General features: G+C 44.2%; 2 protein-coding genes across 3 annotated transcripts in view; one reads left to right on the top strand and one right to left on the bottom strand.

The window, feature by feature from the left end:
* Positions 1-11,184, bottom strand: part of Prmt7 (protein arginine N-methyltransferase 7) — a 40,641-nt gene extending 29,457 nt beyond the window's left edge. The window contains exons 1-4 of the mRNA NM_145404.1: positions 11,156-11,184; positions 9,667-9,862; positions 4,958-4,994; positions 2,169-2,318 (exon numbers count right to left, since the gene is read on the bottom strand). Coding sequence (NP_663379.1) covers positions 2,169-2,318; positions 4,958-4,994; positions 9,667-9,761 — 282 coding nt within the window. The 5' untranslated portion in view covers positions 9,762-9,862; positions 11,156-11,184. The remainder of the gene's footprint in view (positions 1-2,168; positions 2,319-4,957; positions 4,995-9,666; positions 9,863-11,155) is intronic.
* A 120-nt stretch (positions 11,185-11,304) lies between these two features.
* Slc7a6os (solute carrier family 7, member 6 opposite strand) lies at positions 11,305-21,800 on the top strand. Of its 2 annotated transcripts, none has more exons than NR_152744.1 (5): positions 11,305-11,519; positions 11,607-11,873; positions 17,698-17,907; positions 19,879-20,007; positions 21,089-21,800. NR_152744.1 is itself a non-coding variant. In NM_001007567.2 (5 exons), exons 1-5 carry the CDS (start codon positions 11,325-11,327, stop codon positions 21,214-21,216), a joined length of 921 nt encoding a protein of 306 aa, NP_001007568.1. In that variant the 5' UTR covers positions 11,305-11,324; the 3' UTR covers positions 21,217-21,800. The 2 variants fall into 2 exon arrangements, 1 of the variants encoding a protein (NP_001007568.1); NM_001007567.2 differs by having other exon boundaries at positions 19,887-20,007.
* The last annotated feature ends 82 nt before the right edge of the window (positions 21,801-21,882 follow it).

The raw sequence follows: 21,882 nt of genomic DNA, 5'->3' as shown, positions 1-21,882 counted from the left end.
ACTAACTAACATCAAGACTAACAGTGTAAACATCATTATTTCATTTCTTTATGGCTGTGTAAAATTCCACTGTGTGTATGTAGACGCTTTTTCCTTATCTAGCATCTACTTATATACATCTAGGCTGATTCTATTTTCTGTCTATTAAAAATAATGTAGTATTATCCTTTTTTTAAAATTTTTTTCTTATGAAATCCAAGACAAGTACAGACTGCACCCTGAGAAAGCCTCGGGGCTACACTGAAATCTACAGAGTATAGTCTCTGGCTGTCTAATACAGACTTTATACTAGCTTAAATCCATATCTGAGCAATCTTCTCTGATAGATACCTCACAACAGTTTTTAACTGCTAAGCTGTATCTCCAGCCCCTAAACACTTTTTTTTTATTTATTTAAAATAGCTTTACTCATTTCATTTAAGTTTGTTCATTTTTTGGGACAGGATTTATTTAGTCTTTTCTATCCTGGAACTCCATATGTAGACCAGGCTGGCTTCAAATTTACAGAGATCATTCAGCCTGTGGCTCCTAAGTGTTAGCTGGGATTGAATGTGTGTGCCACCACAACTAGCCTACTCATTTTGTTTCTGTTTTTTGCATATATATATACACACACATACATATATATACATACATACATATATATGTGTGTGTGTGTGTGCGCGCACATAATATGCATGCTTGGTGCCTGTGGAGGTCAAAGAGAGCACTGGATCCCCTGAACCAAAACTTAGGGATAGCTGTGAACCACCATCTGAGGCCTGAAAATTGAACCCAAGTCCTCTGAAGGAATAAATGCTCTTAACTTCTGAGCCATCTATCCAGTCACCAATAGACGACCGTTCCTATCCCAGGCTAAGTAGATCTCAAACCAGGTTTAGCTGCACATGCTTTTATATTTTGTGTATGGGTGTGTGTGTGTGTGTGTGTGTGTGTTACATACATGTGAGTGCCAGGACACTATAACCCAAAGATGTTTTATCCCCCGGAGCTGGAGCTGTGAGCTGTCAGCCATGTGTGCTAGCTCTCTACAGGAGCAGTACGAGCTCTTAACCATGAGCTATCTATCTCTTCAGCCTATGCCCATCTTTCAAAGATAAAGTGGGGTGTGGTGGCACACACCTTCAATCCCAACACTGAGGTTGGGGCCAGAAGCAGGTCGAGGTCTGTGAGCTTGAGGTCAGACTGGTGTATACACTGGGTTCCAGGACAACCAAGACTATGTAGAGAACTTGTCTCAAAAAACTAACTAACTAAATGTTATGTTTATTACTGTGTGGTGTGTGATGGTGTGTGATGGTGTGTGATGGTGTGTGATGGTGTGTGTGGTGTGTGATGGTGTGTGATGGTGTGTGATGGTGTGTGTGGTGTGTGATGGTGTGTGATGGTGTGTGATGGTGTGTGATGGTGTGTGATGGTGTGTGATGGTGTGTGTGTGTGTGTGTATAAACGAGTGCGCAGGTGCCACAGAGTGCATGTGGAGGTCAGAGGACAACCTTGGGATGCTATTCTCCTTTTTCATTGTGAGACCCAGGGATCAAACCTGGGTTATCAGGTTTTCAGGACGAGCCTTACCTCTCTAACCACTGATCTACCTATGACACCATCCCAATACTTTGAGATTAGGGCCACACTGTAGGGATGACAGGGTGGACAGCTAGAAGAAGCCTAAGTAGAATACACTCTACTATTGACCTCAGGATTTTATGGGACCCAAAATTTTTATATTATTCATTTACCACATCTCCTGTTATAGTGTATACTATTTACATTTTCATAAGAATAAGATGATTAATATTTTATTAAAGAAATAAATTAAACTGATGTTATTTTAAGAGTGTCTGTGGTAGCTCAGAGTGGGAAAGATCTGTCAGAGGCCCAGAATGACCCTGAAGCCTGATTTCCCACTGAGCCATCTTTCCAGTCCACATAACTATTTTTTAAAGTTCCTCCGGGATCTTCACACAGCTAAGTCTGAGAAACACTGTTTCAGAGCAAAAATGTAAAAAAGAAAAAAGAAACCAAACTCCTGGAGAAAGGAACCCATCTGGCTCATCTCTGTGTGGGGAGGTTGGTCATGTGCTCGGCATGTGTTTGCCAACAGACCAGGAAACCTCAAGGACCTAAAGGCCTTTCCTTGAAAGGCAGATGACACGAACACAGCTTACCTCGATAGCATAGCAGAAGTCAGCCCCTGCAGTAACTGCCATCATTGACAAGAGGCCTGTGCCAGTGCCAATGTCAAGAACCAAGGCCTTCTGTCCTCTGTCTTTCACCCTGCTCACAGCTGCCCGGATACCCTGGTAGTATTTTATATTCTACGAAAAAGGAAAAATATCTGTCATGTCACACGTCATCATAAGTAAGTGAAAAGGTGCTATACACAGGTGGGCCCTATGTCCTGTGTAGCCTCTAGATGTCAGCACTTGCCAGCTAAGCTAGATTAGACTCCAAGATCACTGAGTCAGCCTCCTGCCCTGTATTAAGTGATTCTCTCTTTGCCCTATCTGCTATTTCTGTTTAGGAATGCTGGAGAAACTATAAACCATTGTCCTTTTTAACTGTTAGGTATAGGATACAGGGAAATTAAGAGGGTGAATGGCAGGTAGGAGAAGGGACAAAGTATGTCCTTCCTGTAGGAATGCAGTTCTGATCCTTTTAGAAATGGCAGCTGGTTCCAGGCCCTCTTCTCCCAGTAACCCAACAAACAGCCTTCTAGTGCCTCAGAACAGCACCAAAACCTAAGGACTGATTCATCTGAAAGGCGTAAGCACGGGCCCACAGATAGCACCTCCCCAGGGCCCACAGACAGCACCTCCCCAACCCCCCAGCCCCCCCCTCAACTTCTGGAAATCCTAAACATCTGCATCTGTCAGTCCCAGATCAGAACTTCCTACATGAACAACTAAGTTGGTTATGTGCTCACTGAAAACTCGACTAAACCTGGGTCCTCTGGAGTGCTCTTAACTATTGAGCCACCTCTGCAGCCCCAATAAACAATTTTAAAAATAGTTTTCACATATATTTACTTACTTATTTGTTTCTACTTATTTGTGTGGGGTGGAGAATATATGTGCACACATTAGCCCTTATGTGTACATCACAAGACAAATTGTAGGAGTCAGTTCCCTCCCCGACCACGGAGGTTCGGGGGACAGAACTGACGTTGTCAGGTTTGAGGCAAGCAGCCTTACCTGATAAGCCATCCTGCCAACCCACTTATAAAAAGGGCTTTTGGTTTGGGGTTGGGTTTTTGTTGTTGCTGCTGTTGGCTGAGTGTTTCTAAGTTTAAACACTACATGTTGATTTCTTTTTTTTTTTTTTTTTCTAATGCTGGGTATCACTCAGGGCCTCATGTATGCTAGACAAGTACTCTACTAAGATATATACCAGTCTCTAAAATAACAAATGTTGATAAATGTGAAGAAACTAGAAACCTCATACATCAGTAATGAAAACGTAAGATGACACATCCACCCTAAAAAAGGTTCCAATAATTCTTAAAGTGTCAAGCATACACTTACTAGGGGCTAGAACCATAGCTCATCAGTTAAGAGCTCTTGTCACCTTTGATGAGACCTGATTCAATTGTGAGTGTTCACATGGCAGCTCACAGACTGACTTTTGGGCTGTCATGTACCCCAATGCAAGTTGAGCAACAATTTGCAGTCGGAAGACCAATATATTCAATGAGACTTCAGGCTCACAAAAAAGGGAGAGCTCTATTTCTGGCTTGGCTGACTGTACAGAATGTCATGTGGCCAACTTCCTTCTAAAGTAAGAAGACCTTCTTTATGTGGATTCCACTAAAATCAGAAAATTTCAAACACAATATTACAATAAAAAGATGAGCATGCCACGTTACTTGTCTAGTCAAAAACCAAGACTGCTTTTTCCCAGTTAGCTCAGCAAACACACTCAGATTAGCAGGTCCTTTAGTATAGTCTATATACTAAGGTGCTCAAGAATGTCCTTTTAAGACTAGAGATATGGCCTAGCAGTTAAGAGTGCTTGCTGATCCCACACTGGGCAGTTACAACACACACACCTCCAGCCCCAGAGATACAACACCCTCTTCTGTCCTCCAAAATCACCTGCACATAATATATATCCGCACAGACAACATACACACTAATAAAAATAAAATAAAAGTGCTAGGGTTGGTGGGGCATGAGTTTAATTCAGCATCCAAGAGGCAGAGGCAGATGTATATGAATTCAAAGCCAACCTACTTTGTACAGCGAGTTCCAGGCCAGCCAATGCTGTACAATGAGACTGTCTAAAAACAAATGAAAACTAAGAATCTTGACTATAGCATAGAGAACTGTAGGAGGCTTCCTTTACCCAGCCATTGGAACACTGAGAAAGGCTTAGCTGCAAGGGTCTTTGCTGAGTGAGCCATCTTGCTCCTTCACTGTGGATGCGCTGTGACTGTGCACTGAACGCCCTCCTGGAGCCCATGCTCGCTTCACCATCACCTCCTTACTGTGAACCTTTTTCCCTTAAGTAGCTTTTATCAGAGTATTTTATCATGACAGGAAAAGTAACTAAGATATTATCATCTTAGGCAGGGGGAAAGAGAGAAGGTGGGAAGAGGGAGAGAGGTGGACATTCTTGAGCACCTTAGTGTATAGACTATACTAAAGGACCTGCTAATCTGAGTATGTTTGCTGAGCTAACTGAGAAAAAGGCAGAAGGATGCAGCATCCTGAAAGACGTCCTAACTGTTCTACATCTCTTAGCATCACTGAACAGCCTGACTCCTGCAGGAGCTTCTGACCTTATAATCAAGATTCCAAATACCACAGCAAGACGATGGTTTCCATCAGTCATGATGGTACACAGCTTTAATGCCAGCACTCGGGAGGCAGGGAAAGGCGGCATCTCTGAACTGGAGGCCAGCATGGCCCACCAGGGCTATACAGTGAGAGCCTGTCTCACCGTTTACTTTACTTACTCTGTCTTTGTCATGTAGCATGTCGGCATAGGATGACCTTAAAAGATAAGAGAGAGAGAGACAGGGAGTCAGAAACCTTTGCTAATAAAGACATGCATGAGCACACCCCAGCTATAAACGCTGACCTCAATTGGATGGAATAAGTGTGTCACCCATTTTTACATATTTTAATAGCTTGGTATGATGGCTCAAGCCTGTAATCTCATGCATTTCAAGACATTTGAAATTGGTTCAAGCTGAGGAAAGAGAATAAGTTTAAGGCCAGTATAGATTAAACACCAAAAAAGTCTCAAAAAAAATCTTTTTAAAAAACTAGGCATTTTAAATATCACTCACCTTTATTCCTGGGACATGGAAGACAGAAGCAGGTGGATCTCTATAAGTTTGAGACCAACATGGTCTACATAGTGAGACTTTTATTTATTTGGGACAGGGAAAATATTCACTATGGCATATGTATAATGGTCCAAACACAATTTTGTGGAAGTTGGTGCTCTCCTTCTACCAAGCCTTAAGGCTTGGCAGCAAGCGCCTGTACTCACTGAGCCATCCTGTCAGCCCCCAAATTTTATTTAGTATGGCTGGTTACTGTCATTGCAAAAAAGCACCTTAGAGCAGATGTTCTTCTCAGACCCCAGAGATGAAATCTGTGTCTATTTACCTATGTGTGTGCATCTGGCAGTCAAAAGACATATACAGGAGTCAGTTTCTTTCCTTTCACATTACATGGGCCCTTGGAATCAAACTCATGTTGTCAGTATTGGTGGCAAACACCTTTACCCTACTGGCCTACTTCACTAGCCCACCACAGATAACACGTAATAGTCACCTATAACCACGAACATCCTGAACTCATCAACCCTAATGCGTGACTTAACATGGAATAATACATGTATACCTTAGAACAACCCCATACATCCATACCAGAGAGGAACTGGGAAAAGGTATGTATGTGTGAGGTCACCATGCTCAGAAGTTCACATCACTTCAAGGGAAACAGTGTGTAAAGGGAGGGAAGTCTCACCCATCTCCTCTATTTCCCTCTGAATCACCTTACACTTCTTCCTCTGCTTATTTTCTCTCCCCCCCCCCCAAACTTAGGAGGGGGTTAGCACTCAGTGAGAGAGTCCTTACCTGCCTAGCAACCTGTAAACGAGGGGGAGGGAGGGTATAAACCTTAGATCCTCACTTCAGTCTCTATACTGGTTAGGTTTTTTGGTCTGTCTTGTTTTTGAGACAGGGTCTCAACTACCTAGCCCCAGCTGACCTGGAACTTGATACCTGATACTTGTTCAAACACCAGGTTGTCCTTGAACACAGGAGAAGTCACCTGTCTCTGCCTCCCAAGTGCTGAGATTAAAGATATATGCTACCTACCACCAGCTTGGGCTGCTTAGTTTTAACCATCAACTAGATACAACCTAGAAACACCTGAAAAGGAAGTCAGTCTGACCTAGGCATTATCTAGGTTATGTTGGTCTGTGGGTAGTCTGTAGGGCAGGTCTTGCCACAATTAGAATCACCTGAGTAGCCACACCTGAAGAATTTTCCTGATTTCCTTGGATGAGGTGACAAAATGCACCCTCAGTGTGGGTGGCACCTTCTGGTAGCAGCCAGATGAAAAAGGGTGTTTCAGAAGGAAGTAACTACTGGTCTTTGAGGGTGGGTGTCTAGAAAGTTAGTCGTCCCAGAACAGCTGTCACTCACTGGGGAGGCTATGACCAGTTACTTAGTTCACAAGGTGGGGTGCCTCAGGAGTTCCCCCGTCTGACACCTGAAGCCCAGTCACTTCTTGGAGAGTGGTTGGTTCCTGTTCCCACTTGAAGGCTTGGAAACACTGGTTCTGCTGTTAGAGAAAGCAGCAGCAGCAACAGAGCACACCGACTCACTGGCAAGAGGACCAGCCAAGCAAAGGCACTAGTTTCTGAAACACCCTCTCACCTCACCCAAGGCAATCAGGGAAAATCTTTAGGTGCAGCTATTCAGGTGATTCTAACTGTGACGTGTTAACACTAAACAACGGTAATAAACACACAGTCACCTCATTGGCACCTAACAGTCTACAGCTAGTTTTCATCAGTTTCCAGTTTATCCTTTCAGTGTTGCTTCTTGCAAAAATAAGCAACACGTTTCACTTGCTTTTTTCATGTGACATACTGTGAAGATCACTCCACCAGTGGAGAATGAAATGAAAATAAAGAACGTTTCTGTTTTCCCAGCTGCACTGCATTCCCCTGGATAGATACACCATTGTTTGCCTAACAATGTTGATGGACATATATGTTATTTTCAATGTCTTGGTGTTTCTCAATGAAAATAAAACCAACCAAGCTAAGAATAAAGAATAGAGAAAAATGCATTTATTTGGTGCTAATCAGGATCGCAACCTAAAAGCCTGGCGTGATGGTGCACACCTTTAATCCCAGCACTTGGGAGGCCGAGGCAGGCGGATTTCTGAGTTCGAGGCCAGCCTGATCTACAAAGTAAGTTCCAGGACAGCCAGGGCTATACAGAGAAACCCTGTCTCAAAAACAAAACAAAACAACAACAACAAAAAGGGATTGTAACCTAAGATAAACTCACACTGTTGAAACCATGCTCCCTACCCATTTTGTATGTTGTGTGAACATTCATGTATGTGTAGGTGCACAAGTATGTGATTGTAAAAAGTATAGGAAAATCGCCAGTCATCCTCTCAAATGCTATCATTTCCTTTGAGTCTGGGCCTCTTGCTGGCCTAGAGCTCACCAATGGGACTAGACTGGCTGACCAGCAAGCCCGCTTCCCCAGTGCTGAGATTACAAGCAGGTGTCATACCACACACACTTTTTGTTTTGTTTTCCTTTGGTTTTGGAGACAGGGTTTCTCTGTGTAGCCCTGGCTGTCTTGGAATTCACTCTGTAGTTAGCCTCAAACTCTTAAGATCTCCTGCCTCTGACTCTCAAGTGCTGAGATTAAAGACGTGAACTACCACCACTTGGCTTAAAATGCGTGGTCCAGGTGGCCTGGAACTCTTGATGCTTCTGCCTCCACCCACTTTAGCTACTCCTACCAGCTTTTGACACCACAACTGGCTTGTTCTGTTTTGAATGAGATTCCAGGGGTTAGAGTGATGACTCAGCAGTTAAACAGTACTTGCTGCTCTTGCACAGGACCTGGGTTTGATTCCCAGCACACAAATGGTGGTTTACAAGCATCTGTAATTCTGGTTCCGGGAAATCTGATGACCTCTTCTGGCCTTGGTGGACATCAGGCACATACATACATACATACACATCTACACACATATCAATACATTTAAGGAATGTGGGTCATGCAGGATGTGGTGTCACAAGCCTTTAATCCAGGACTGGGTAAGCTGAACAAAGTGGCTCCCTCAGGTCAAGGCCAGTCTGGTCAACATTGTGTATCTCGTGACAGCCAGTGCTAAAGAGACTCCATCTCAAAAAAACAAAACAAAACAAAACAAAATGCAGGGCATTCTAAAAACCGAACTAAGGACCTATAACCCCTTTACCAACTGAGCTGTGCCCCCATCTGCCCTACCTACTTTTTAAAAAAGATTTTAGGTGCTAGAGATGGCTCAGCAGTTAAGAGGATTGGCTGCACTTCCAGAGGATCAGGGTTTGATTCTGAGCACCAACACTGTGGCTCACAACTGTCTAACTCTACTAGCCGGAGGTTCTGACACCTTCTTCTGTCTCAAAAAAAAAAAAAAGCCAATAATAGATGAAATCTCAAAAAATATTTTAGATTTTTTTCTTTTTTCTCTCTCTTTTTTTTTTTCCGAGACAGGGTTTCTCTGTGTAGCCCTGGCTGTCCTGGAACTCACTCTGTAGACCAGCCTGGCCCTGAACTCAGAAATCCTCCTGCCTCTGCCTTCCAACTGCTGGAATTAAAGGCATGTGTCACCATTGCCTGGCAAAATAGTTTCTTTTTAATCATACGTGTATGAGAATGCCCAGAGTGCGGATGGAGCGAGTTGCGCTGCCCACTGTGTAAATGTGTAGAACCATCCATCTCTCCAGTCCACTCCCCAAAGGAGCTCCCCCACGTCACACCTGCCCACTGCTGTTGCTGATGGGCATCAGCATTCAGGGCTTCTGAGCAGCCCGACCCTTTCCTGCGTTCCTCCCTTCCCTGAGCTTCTCTTTTCTTTCCATCCTAACTTTCCTGTTGGCTCTCCTCAGTCTCCTCGGCTGATCCTCTTACGCTCCATCTCCATCTCCATCTCCTCTCTCACTGGGATGCAGCAACTTCTCTCAACCTCACCTTTACCGAGCTCCGCCCGCAAACTCTGTGTCTCCACAACTCGTGCTTCTGTCGACCTCTAGCATCACAGGAAGTGTCCAAACCTTAACACCTCCTCCTCTCGGGTGGGCATCCCATCCACCCGGTCATCTCGCCGGGAGGAATCTTGGTGCTTCTTGAACTTTCCCCTCTTGCTGCATTCAGTGGGTTACCAAACTCCTTCCTGCTCCTCCAAGCTGCTCTGCCTCTCTCACCTCCACTGCTTGCTTCTACGTTAGGACAGAGGACTCCCTGTCCTCTCTCCAACCCACTTCCCACACTGCTCTCAGCAGGTGCTCTCTTCTCCTAACAGAGACCTCAACTGCTCAGAAAAACAATCTCCACAATCTTCTTCAAACCTAAATTGACATGGAGGAGCCCTGCACCCCTGCAGCCAGCTGAGCAGCAGCCCTGGGTACCTGGCAATCTCCTGGTGGTAATCATAGTGTTCATCCTCCTCCAGCCACTCCAGGGATCCCGTGGTAGGATTGGCACGGCCACAGAAGACCTTCATGGTGCCAACTGGCTCCTCAGTGTTTGCACAGAAACGTGAGGCTTGTTAATTTACTTCTTAGGAAGATATCTTGATATCAGAAACCTAATCAATTATAATGCCTAGGATGGAGAGAAAGGACAAGAAAACAAAGAGAAAAAAAAAATAAAGAAACAGACAAAAATGTCAAAGTTACTTACAATTCTTTATTAATGATAACATCGACCTTCAATCTCAGGTCTGGAAGGCAGAGACAGGCAGATCTCTGTGTAAGTTCAAAGTCAACATGGTCTTCATAGTAAGTTCTAGGCCAGCAAGAACTACATAGTGACAGCCCATCTCAAAAGAAAATTAACCAGTATTTTGATATTTCTGACAAGAGTAATTTTCATTTTTTATATAGGATATACCATCAAAAACTATAATAAAAGCCAGTTGTGGTAGCTCATGTCTAAAATCTCAGCACGTAGGAAACTGAGGCAGAAGGATCTAAAGTTTGATGCCATCCTGGGCAATGCTGTGAGACCTTGTCATAAAACAAGAACAAAACAGAACAACGTGTCGTTGCATGTCTTTGATTCTAGCACTAGAAAAGCAGAGGCAGGACCATCTCTATGAGTTCCATGCCTGTCAGGGCTGCACAATGAGATTCCTGTCTGAAGAAAAATTTGGGGGTGAGGGGGGGCCTACAGTAAATATATAGGGCTGTTTGGAAGTTTCGCCACTTTTCAGAAATTCCTACATAATTAAAAAGGCCCCACAAGTCCATCGGGGTCCAGCCTTCAAGTGAAGGCAAGTGAGAAGGCAGGGTAAGCCGAGCAATGAGCTAACATTATACAGTAAAAGCGCAGAAGTGGTTATTCCGCAACAGATTAAGGACACTTGCTTATCTGTGATGTCGCTAGGGTTTCACTAAGAACACACTTAAAAATGCACTGAGGGCCACTCCAGTGTTTTAATCAAAAGCATGTCCACCTCGGGCACACAAACGTCTGGCGCTTCTCCGGGTGAGTGTCGTGAACTGAATGGTTCCCAAACTGCTCAGAATACGAACTGAGAAAGCCATCCCGAAGCAAAACCGCCCGAACGGTCCCGGGACCGAACCGTTCCCGGCTGGGTTAGGGGCGCTGCATACAACTGAGGTCCCGCCCGGTGTGAGTGACTGGGGCGAGGCTTCTGACACAAGTCCTGCGCCCGGCGACAGTCTGAGAAAGGACAGTCACCCACGCGGACCGCTGCGGCAGACCTGCTCAGGGTGCTTGAACCACTCCACGTGGACTCTGGAGCAGCCCGGAAGATAAGTACACCGGAAACCCAAATATCCCCAACGCCAGAGCCCTAAAAATGAGGCCGGAAGACCGACTGCACCCAGGCCCAGCCACGGCCCAACCTCCCCAGCAAGCCCAACAGCTCACCCGCTGTGGGAAGCGATCCACTCGCCGCCACTCCCGCGGCCATTTTGCCTCTCCCACTGTGGGTGGGGCGTCGAGGCGTAGCGTGACGTTCCGTGAGGCCCCGCCCGCTGAACTGGATGGACATCCCGTCGCGCCCCGCGCCTTCCCACAGTACTCCGCGATCGCCGCTATGGAGGCCGGCAGGACTGCGGTGTTGCGCGTGAAGCGGAAGCGCAACGCGGAGCCCGCCGAGGCGCTCGTGCTGGCCTGTAAACGCCCCCGGAGCAGCGAGGTCGAGTCGGCGGCTCGGGAGACGCCAGAGGGCCAGGAGGCGGCGGCGGCGGAGAGAAATGTCTTCCAGTTGGTTGCCACCGTGCGATCCCAGGTATGAGAAGGGTGAATGGACTCTTTGTGGGAGCGATCTTTGAACGCTGCCCGTGTCGCAGTCATCTCTTTTCCCGACGCCCCTCAGGAGGAGCCAATCCAGCAGCTTGTGCGGGCTGCCTTGCGCCCGTCCCGGAGCAGCCAGCTGCGTATCCGCCGCGATCTTCGTGCCTCGGTGCGCGAGGTCCGTAAAGAGGGCCGCTACAGGGTGGTCTCCAGCCACCGATCCTCGGGAACCTCGAACAGTTTGGAGCCTCAGTGTGGGTCAGAAGCTGTCGGGGATGCGGGCTTCCAGTTGTTGGACCTGGTCCACGAGGAGGAAAACCCAGAGGCTGCTGCCACCGACTGCCGCAAAGTGAGTACTGTATATGTCTGCTCTGCTCCCAAAGGCAGTAATGAAGAGCATACACACTGTAAGCTTAAGAATGGATGATCCATCTCTAAGAGTTGACCTCATTTTACCTGATTTCTGTTGTTGTTTTTGTTCTGTTGAGATAGTTTTGCTGTGTAGCTCTGGTTGACATAGTACGGGCTATGGAGCCCAAGCAGACCTCTGACACACAGCAGTTCTGCCTCCGTCGCTCCAGTGCTGGGATTATAAGTAAGCATGTGCAACCCACGCCCCTTAGGATTGGTTTTCTTTCTTTCTCTTTTGCTTGTGTCGTAATACACACCTTCCCTCCCAGCATTTGGGAGGCAGTACCATGTGGATCTCTGAGTTCCAGCCCAAAAAGGACTACATAGTGAGACCTTGTCTCCAAAAAAAAAAAAAACAAAAAGCAAAAAACAAAAACTTTGTGTGTGATTGATCAGGCCTTTAATACTCAAGAGGCATGGATCAATAGATCTCTTCTTTCAAGGCCAGGCAGAGCTACACAGTGAGAACGTGTATCAAAATAAATAAACAGAATTGATGTAGGCCTTTTGAAAGTGGATTTGGCTATTTAAAAGATATACAGTATTTAGAGATGATGTTAAACTGTCATTGCTACGAAAAATGAGGTAAATATGGAAGGAGTTTTAGCTCACAATTTTGGAGGTTTTGGTGCAGTGTATGGTCAGACTACTAACAATTTGCCTCCAACCTCCCTGAAGACGGGGCTCTAGCATTTATATATACCCTCTGAGAAGTTCCCAGAATTCCAAATGTCACAGAAACTATCTACAGCTGACAAAAACCACTTCTGCTAGGGCATGAGGCAAATCATAGTCAGCTGCTTTAGACAGCTCAAAGCAGCCCCACATCCCCACACCTGGGATTAAAACAAAAAAAAAAATAAACTGTTTCTGTGTTCTTTAAAGAAACCAAAATTCCAGACTTGTCACTACAAAGGGAACTTGCGGCAAGTGTTCTTCCTCTGAGCTAGATTCCTAATGTGGTATTTTCCTTTTCTTAATCTTCACAAATACTATGAATTAGATACTTTTATCGCCATTTTGTTTTTTTTTTCAGAAAGTTTTTATTAGCAAGCATTGGCTATTCAAAGTAATAGTTTTTATTAGATTTTGTATGTCTATACTCACTCCTGTTGAACCTTTAAAAAAAAAAGCCTTATTTATTTTATGTATGTAAGTACACTGTAGCTGTACAGATGGAGCTCACTCTGTAGACCAGGCTGGCCTCAAAGTCAGAAATCCGCCTGCCTCTGCCTCCTGAGTGCTGGGATTAAAGGCGGCTGTCTCTACCTTTTCTAATGGGAAAACCAGAGCCTTCATGTGGTTGTTGGGAATTGAATTTTAGGACTTCTGATCACTCAACCCTGCTCACTCCATTCAGCCCACTTGCTTCGGTCAGCCCAGCTCCGGCCCAAAGATTTATTTATTATTATACATAAGTACACTGTAGCTGTCTTCAGATGGGCCAGAAGAGGGCATCAGATCTCATTACAGGTAATTGTGAGCCACCATGTGGTTGCTGGGATTTGAACTTAGGACCTTCAAGAAGAGCAGTCAGTGCTCTTACCCACTGAGCCATTTCGCTTGCCCCCCTGTTGAAACTTTCTTAATGAACCCTGATTCTTTTTCTTTTATTGCTATGCTCTTTGAGTGTGTGTGTTCCCATTAATTTACTTGAGGTTGCTTATAGAAGTATGGGTGAGGAGGCTTTAGCTGTGTTACCTGGCATTTATTTCTATGCCTGTATTTGGTTTTTTTTTTTTGTTGTTGTTATGCCTGATTTTTTTTTTTTCTTGAGACTATGTAGACCAGGCTGGCGTTGAACTCAACAGAGATCTGCCTGCTGCCTAAAGTACTGAGATTAAAAGCTTGCACCAGGGGGGCTGGTGAGATGGCTCAGCAGGTAAGAGCACCCGATTGTTCTTCCAAAGGTCCTGAGTTCAAATCCCAGCAACCACATGGTGGCTCACAACCATCCGTAATGAGATCTGACTCCCTCTTCTGGTGTGTCTGAAGACAGCTACAGTGTACTTACATATAATAAATAAATAAATCTTAAAAAAAAAAAAAAAAAAAAAAAGCTTGCACCAGGCCGGGCGGTGGTGGCGCACGCCTTTAATCCCAGCACTTGGGAGGCAGAGGCAGGCAGATTTCTGAGTTCGAGGCCAGCCTGGTCTACAGAGTGAGTTCCAGGACAGCCAGGGCTACACAGAGAAACCCTGTCTCGAAAAAAACAAACAAACAAAATAAAACCCAAAGAGTAATAGCTCTGAACCTTCCTAATGCTGTGACCCTTAAACACAGTTCCTCTTATGGTGATGCTCAGCCATGAATTATTTTGCTACTTCATAACTGGAATTTTGCTACTGTTATGAATAATAATGTAAATATCTGATATGCAGGATAATGATATGCAACACCCCTCCCCCCAAAGGGGTTACAACCAATGGGGTTGAGAACAGCTAGTGTAGAGATAAAACAGCTGTGAAAGAAAGAAGGCAAGGTAAAGCTGTGGGCTCTGCATTCCATAGGTTACAGGCAACTAAGCTTTACATTATTGTGTGGAAACAGATCTAGGATGGCGGGTACCAAGCATGAATTTTGTTTTTCTAGGAAAGATAATTTGAACCTGTAGTCAGTGGACTACAGCAAAGTTCTTCCCTTCCCTTGGTCGATTGACGTGCAGCCCTCAGATGGTGTTAAGTGTTGGTGCTTTTCAGAGTTGTCTACATTTTAACTGGAATGACGGTGGTAAAGTTGGGTTAAGGGCTTGTTTTCTCCAAGGTTATCACCATTTTCAAATGCAGAGATGAAATATTGTGGATACCGCTAATGATTAGTTCAAGAACTAGGAATGCATGGGGCTCTAGACACGGCTCAGCAGTTTACTTAAAGCAGTTTCATCATGAAGATTTCCCAGCACCCACATAAGGCACCTTAAAACTGCTTGTTACTCCACTCCAAATGGAGTTATCAACACCTTTGATAACACTGAAGATTAACAATGGAAGGTGGTCTATATAACTGAAAATATTAAAAATTTTTCTGAGGGCTGGCAGGATTATTCAGCAGGTACAGGTAAAGCCTGAATTCAGTTCCCAGGACTCCCATGTGCACCATGCCATGCAAATCATGTAGAACTATTATTCTAGTTTCCTTTCCCATTAGAAAAGGTAGAGACAGCTGCCTTTAATCCCAGCACTCAGGAGGCAGAGGCAGGCGGATTTCTGACTTCGAGGCCAGCCTGGTCTACAGAGTGAGTTCCAGGATAGCCAGGGCTACACAGAGAAACCCTGTCTCGAAAAACCAAAAAAAAAAAAAAAGAAAGAAAAGAAAAGTTAGAAACTCGAAGCAGAGATTATGGAAACTGCTTCCTTTGTTGTAGTGTTTTGAGATAGGGTCTCTCTATGTGGCTCTGGCTGTCCTGGAATTCACTTATGTAGACCAGGCTGGCCTTAAACTCCCAAGAGATCTGACTGCCTCTGCTACTTGAGTGCTGGGATTAAAGGCCCTACTGAAAAATGCCTCCAAGCTTATGTTTAGTGACTTTTGCAGCCTTAGAGCACTTGCTCAGGAAATGGTACAGACCTGTCTACTCAATCCCTATTGATTCTCTTCACTGGTGACTCTAGGCTATGTCAAGTTGACAGTTACAGCTAACTAGGACACAAACAATTATAACTTGTTTTTCTACAAAGTATAGTGACTCAATGCCTATAATCTCAGCACTAAGGAAACTGAGGTAAGATGTCCATGAGTTTGAGGCAAGTCTGGCCTACATACATAGTCCAAGCTAGTAACAAAAGTTATAAGAACAATGTCTGTTCGTGAAAAAACCCAGTAAGGGCTGGTGAGATGGCTCAGTGGGTTAGAGCACCCGACTGCTCTTCCGAAGATCCAGAGTTCAAATCCCAGCAACCACATGGTGGCTCACAACCATCCGTAACAAGATCTGACCCCCTCTTCTGAGTGTCTGGGGACAGCTACAGTGTACTTACATATAATAAATAAATAAATAAATAAATCTTTAAAAAAAAAAGAAAAAAGAAAAAACCCAGTAAAAGTAGACTAGGAGTTTAAGGATCAGTGATAAAGCTTTTTGTGTAGTTTGCGTAAGCCCTCAGTTCAAATCTTAGAACTGGAGACAGAGAGAGAAAAAAAAAATCACTCCATTTACCTACAATCCAAAAGTAGACTGAAGCTGGTTAATTTACTATGAATATAAAATTGATTGGAACTTTGTTAGTATTAAAAACTTAATGGCTATTTTATTTACTAGACTAGAGAGTTTGCTTACAGATTAAAAGCACCAAGTTCTTTTTGCAGACGACCTGAGTTCAATTCCCAGCACTCACTTAGCAGCTCACAACCACATACAACTCAGGTCCCAGGGAACCTAGCACTTTCTTCTGACCTCCAAGGGCAACAAATACACATGATGTGTATCCATACATATAGGCAAAACACTCCTATACATTAAGCAAAAGGAAATGCCCCTTGATTTGTATGTGACAGTATCGATCTCGCTCTGTGTGCCTTAGTCATGGAACATTCCTACTTTGTGTGGTTGTTGGTTGCAGCTATGTAGCTTTCTGTGATGAACCTGAGAGCGGCCATCTGTAGCATTTCTCTGCAGTGCCATACTCACCTGTGCTACCAGAGTGCCTACAGAAGCTGGAGAACATCTAACCTGCACCAGTTCTTTTCTGGAACCTTTGTTTTCAAGCTCTTCTTTCTAGCAGAGAGATTATAGATGAGTCTTTTTATTATTATTATTATTATTATTATGTGGAATATTGGTCAGTCATGTTGAGCCAGATGACACATTCTAACAGGTTTTACCAGGAAACCTATATGGGCATACGGATCCCATAGGAAGAACATCACAGTAAAGAGAAGACCTGTAGAAGCAGGTAGAAGGAAACGAGTGTGTGAGGATAAGAATCTTGAATACTGTCTGCAATCCTAGTATTTAGGTAGAAGCAGAGGAAAATCTGGGAGTTCAAAACCTGCCTGGTCAGCCGGGGGTGGTGGCGCACGCCTTTAATCCCAGCACTCGGGTGGCAGAGGCAGGCAGATTTCTGACTTCGAGGCCAGCCTGGTCTACAGAGTGAGTTCCAGGACAGCCAGGACTATACAGAGAAACCCTGTCTTTAAAAAAAAGAAAAAGAAAAAACCTGCCTGGTCAATACAACAAGTTCCTGGCCAGCCAGGACTACATAGAGTAAAACTGTCTCAGAACAAAAAAATAAACTGTCTTGAATAGGGCATAAAAAAAATTACAGGCTGGCGAGATGGCTCAGTGGTTAATAGTACTGACTGCTCTTCCGAAGATCATAAGTGCAAATCCCAGCAACCACGTGGTGGCTCACAACCATCCGTAATGAGGTCTGACACTCCCTCTTCTGGTGTGTCTGGTGACAGCTACAGTGTACTTACATATAATAATAAATAAATCTTTAAAAAAAACAAAAAACAGGGCTAGTGAGATGGCTCAGCTGGTTGGTAGGAGCATTGACTGCTCTTCTGAAGGTCCTGAGTTCAAATCCCAGCAACCACATGGTGGCTCACAGCCACCCATAATGAGATTTGATGCCCTCTTCTGGCGCGTCTGAAGATAGCTATAGTGTACTTATATATAATAATAAATTAAAAAAAAAAAGAATTCCATAAGGTGATGGGAATTTAAAGACAAAAACAGGCCTTCATTTACCCAATCCTTAGAATCCTTATAAAGAGTCCTCATTTGAGTTTTAATCTCTTATCATCTGGTTTCTTTGTAGACATCTGATCCAGATGTGATCCTCTGCAATTCTGTAGAGTTGATCCGTGAGAGGCTGACTGTATCCGAGGATGGATCCCAAGTAAACCACCAGGAGGACCCAAAGCACAATGACGACTATGTATATGACATTTACTATATGGAGATGGCCCCTCCAGGGTGGATTGAGAACATCATGTCCGTGCAGCCCTACAGCCAGGAATGGGAGCTGGTAAGGAGGTCCAAGAGGAGAAGGGTGAATAGGGTACTTCTGACTTCCTGGACTCCACTCCTTTTGTTTTTAAATTTTAAAATCAATTTTATTTAGTGTGTATGCATGGTGCATGTGTGGAAGCCAGGACAATTTGTTTGTACCACGTGGACTCCTGGGATACAATTTAGGTCATCAGGTTTGGTGGCAAGCACCTTCATCCACTAAATCATCTTACTATGCCTTTTTTTTTTTTTTTCCTTTGGCAGGGGTGGGGGAAGTGGGGAGGGAGAGGCAGGGAATGGGATCTCATACAGTCCATTTAGTGTCTTCCTTGATGTAGGGTCTCTCACTGAAACTAGAGCTTGCCAATCCCAACTAATCTAACGACAGCTTACCCCAGGGATTCCTGTCTCTACCTCCCATTTGCTGGGATCTCAGGCAGGCTACCCAGTCCACCCAGCTTTTACATGGGTTCTGGATATCCAAAAAGTGGTGCTTAAGCTTGTTCAGCCCCTTTCTAAATTTTTTTAAAGATTTGTTCATTTATATTTATGTATATGAGTACACTGTAGCTGTACAGATGGTTGTGAGCCTTCATGTGGTTGCTGGGAGTTCAACTCCGGGCCTCTGCTCATTCCGGCCCTAAATTGATTGATGTAGCAGGACGAGGATGAGGACGAGGATGCTGTCACCATCTTTAGACATACCAGAAGAGGGCGTCAGATCTCATTTCAGGTGGTTATAAACCACCATGTGGTTGCTGGAATTTGAACTCAGGACCTTCGGAAAAGCAGTCAGTGCTCTTACCTGCTGAGCCATCTCTCCAGACTCCCTTTTTATTTTTATGAAAGGATTTCACAATGTAGTCCAGGCAGGCCTTGTACTTAGCATGTTGCCCAAGCTTTTAATTTGTGGCAATCTGAATTGCCTCAGCTTCCCCAGTAGTGGGATTACAAGCATCCCACCTGGATGTTTATCTTCTCTTGATAAACATTGTTCTAGTTCTTGGTTTTCCTTGGAAGGAAAATTCTGTTTTAAATTCTTTGTAGAAACCCTGGTTTAATACAGCAATATGTTGGACTACTTACACTGAAAGTTTTGTTTACAACCTTGAGACAATAAAACCAGACATGAGTAAGAGCAAAAAGCTGTATGGATGTTTGCCTACATGAATATCTGCACGTCATATGCATGCTGGTACCAAAAGAGGCCAGAAGAGTGTTAGTTACATCTTCTGGCAGTGTAGTTTACAGATTATAATTGTAAGACAATACATGTTAGGAATTGACCTCTTAAAACATTAGGTGCTCTAACCACTGAGCACCTAAGGACGAACACATTCTAAATTTTAAGAAGAGCTGGCATACACTTTTAATTCTAGCACTTAAGAAGCAGAGGTAGGTGGGTCTCTGTGAGACCATCCTGATCTACACATAGCAAGCTCCCTGCCAACCAGGACTACATAGTAAGTCCCTATGGGGGGGGGGGGGAGGCATCTTGATTCCATTTTCTAAAAACGTTGAGCTTCCTTTTTCCAGTTTATGTGTATGTATGTGTGAGACTGTATCTGTCTGCCTGAGTGGGTGTGCATGTGGCTACCTTCAGAGTCCACTATTACTAGTGCGGATAGGCACCATCTTAGACCACTATGTGGTGTCTACTCCTTTCCTCTACCACTTACCCTGAAGTTTTTGGTCCTAACCTTTAGCATTACTCAAGTTGTAAAATCCCTCTCCCACCTGGCCATCCATGAATGCTGCTCTACAGTCATTCCCCTCTGCTGGCACTGGGATGTGGTATCTGTAGCTAGACTCCTGGTTGGACCTGGGCCTAAGATTACCTAGTCTCTAGTAAAGCAGTCAGACAAACTCTTCCTTGTCTACCTTTTCACGTGGTGCCTTTAGTTGAATCTCCCCGAGATGGTATTGCCAATAGCATCCCATAAGGAGCATGACTCAGGTCTGGACTTAAACTCATGTTTATGTTGAGATGTTCAGGTAAATGATGATGAGCAGTCAGAAGATATTTATGAAGATGAAGATGATGAAAACAGTGAAAATAACTGGCGGAATGAGTACCCGGATGAAGAAAGCAGTGATAGAGATGAAGATTCCAGAGGTGGGTAGCAACCCAGATGGAGTGGGATTGATAGGAGTCAAGATTGAGGTTGAAGGTATAATTAATTGATGTGGTATGCTTGCATATGGCTGGCTTTCCCTCTCTTTCTAGGGGAACTGCTGGGGAAAGTATTAACTGGGTTGAGGAGATGGTTCAGTGGCAAGAGCACTGGCTGTTCTTACAAAAGATGTGGGTTCTATTTCTAGAACTGACATGGCAACACCCCCATCCTTAATTCCATTCAATTTGAGGGAACCTGACTCCCTCTTCAGACCTCTATGGGTACCAGGTATGCACATACATACATTCAGGAAAAACACTAACACGTTTAAAAAATAAAATTGAGAGGCAGAGGGAGATAGATGGGTATCTCAGCTCAAGGACAGCCTGGTCTAAGAGGAGAGTTCCAGAACACCCAGGGATACACAAAGAAACCCTTTCTCAAAAACCAAACAAACAAAAGGTATTAATGTACCACAGCAAGTCTTGCAACATGAGTTGCTATAATCCTCTGTAAAAGGAAAACCAATTCCTATAAGTTGTCATCTTACCATTATACATAACACACACACACAAATAAATTTAATTTTAAAAAAAGATAAAGTATTTACATGGCTCAAGTAGGACATCCCTGTCATCCCAGCACTCCCATGGCTGAAGTGGCAGAGCAGTGAGCTCTAGACAGATCTTGAAACAATACGGGAAGGAGAGGATTTTTAAAAAAAAGAAAAAAGGTGGGGCTCAGCAGTTAGGAACACTGACTGCTTTTCCAGAGGTCCTGAGTTCAATTCCTAGCAACCACATGGTGGCTCACAACCATCTGTAATGGGATCCAATGCCCTCCTCTGGTGTGTCTGAAGACAGTGACAGTGTATAGTGTACTTACCTAAAAGAAATTTAAAAAAAAAAAAAAAAAAAAAAGCCTCTAACCCCTGATCATTTGGCTGCTAAGCCTGATAACCCAAGTTTGATTCTCCTAATACCCACATAACGGGAGAACTGACTCTAAGTTCTTTATCGTAAATTTTCTTTATGAGCAAGTATTTTATAATGGAAAATACAATCTTTTATCTCCCTGAAGGCTCTGATGAATACAACAGCCTCAGCGAGGAGGAAAGAAGCTGCGAGCGACTGATGTGGAGCAAATACCCTTTGGATGTACAAAAGGAGTTTGACTATGACAGCCCCCATGGTCTGGATTCAGATTGATGGTTTGCTGGTATTTGTGAGATTCTTCCATGGGCCTTTAAGGCTCTGACTACAGAGTCATCATCTTAGGATTCCTAACTGAACATGTGGAAAGAAAAGCCTTTACCCCAGCACAGTGAGGACTTCCTTGTAAGTGATAAGTGACGCCAAACACGCTGGGTCATGTCTGTAATTCCAGCATTGGAGAGTTTGGGAGCCAAGAAGAGCACTGAGAATACAAGGCCAGCCTTTAGACTAAACAGCCTGGGCATTCTATTTTTAAAAAGTGATCTTACACTCTGGAAAATAAAATGATGTAAAACCTCCATCCCTGGTGGTTTTTCTGTCATTTTACTTATATGCTCAGGGCTAAAGAAGCTGGTGGGAGGAGGGAGAGCCCGCTCCCAGTGATGGAGATGATCTCTGCAAGGACAACAGTGACTCCCCCGCCTCAGGGCGGTCATGTCTTTCCCCCCCCCCCCCCCCCGCCCCCTTTAGACTCTGATAATGGTTATAAAGACTGCTATCACCTTTGGCAGTGGTACCAAGGAACAGTATGTATGAATGTGATGATCTTTAATAAAAACTTAACTTTTTACACAGAAGCAAGCAGTTCTTTTTTAGATCTGATTATTTTAGGTGTTTTCCTCATAGAAAAAGGAGAGGTTGGTGAACTACATGTTTCAA

The sequence above is a fragment of the Mus musculus genome, chromosome 8, assembly GCF_000001635.26.
Source record: "Mus musculus strain C57BL/6J chromosome 8, GRCm38.p6 C57BL/6J".
In the NCBI taxonomy this organism is placed as follows: Eukaryota; Metazoa; Chordata; class Mammalia; order Rodentia; family Muridae; genus Mus; species Mus musculus.
This window is presented reverse-complemented; position numbering and strand designations above follow the sequence as displayed.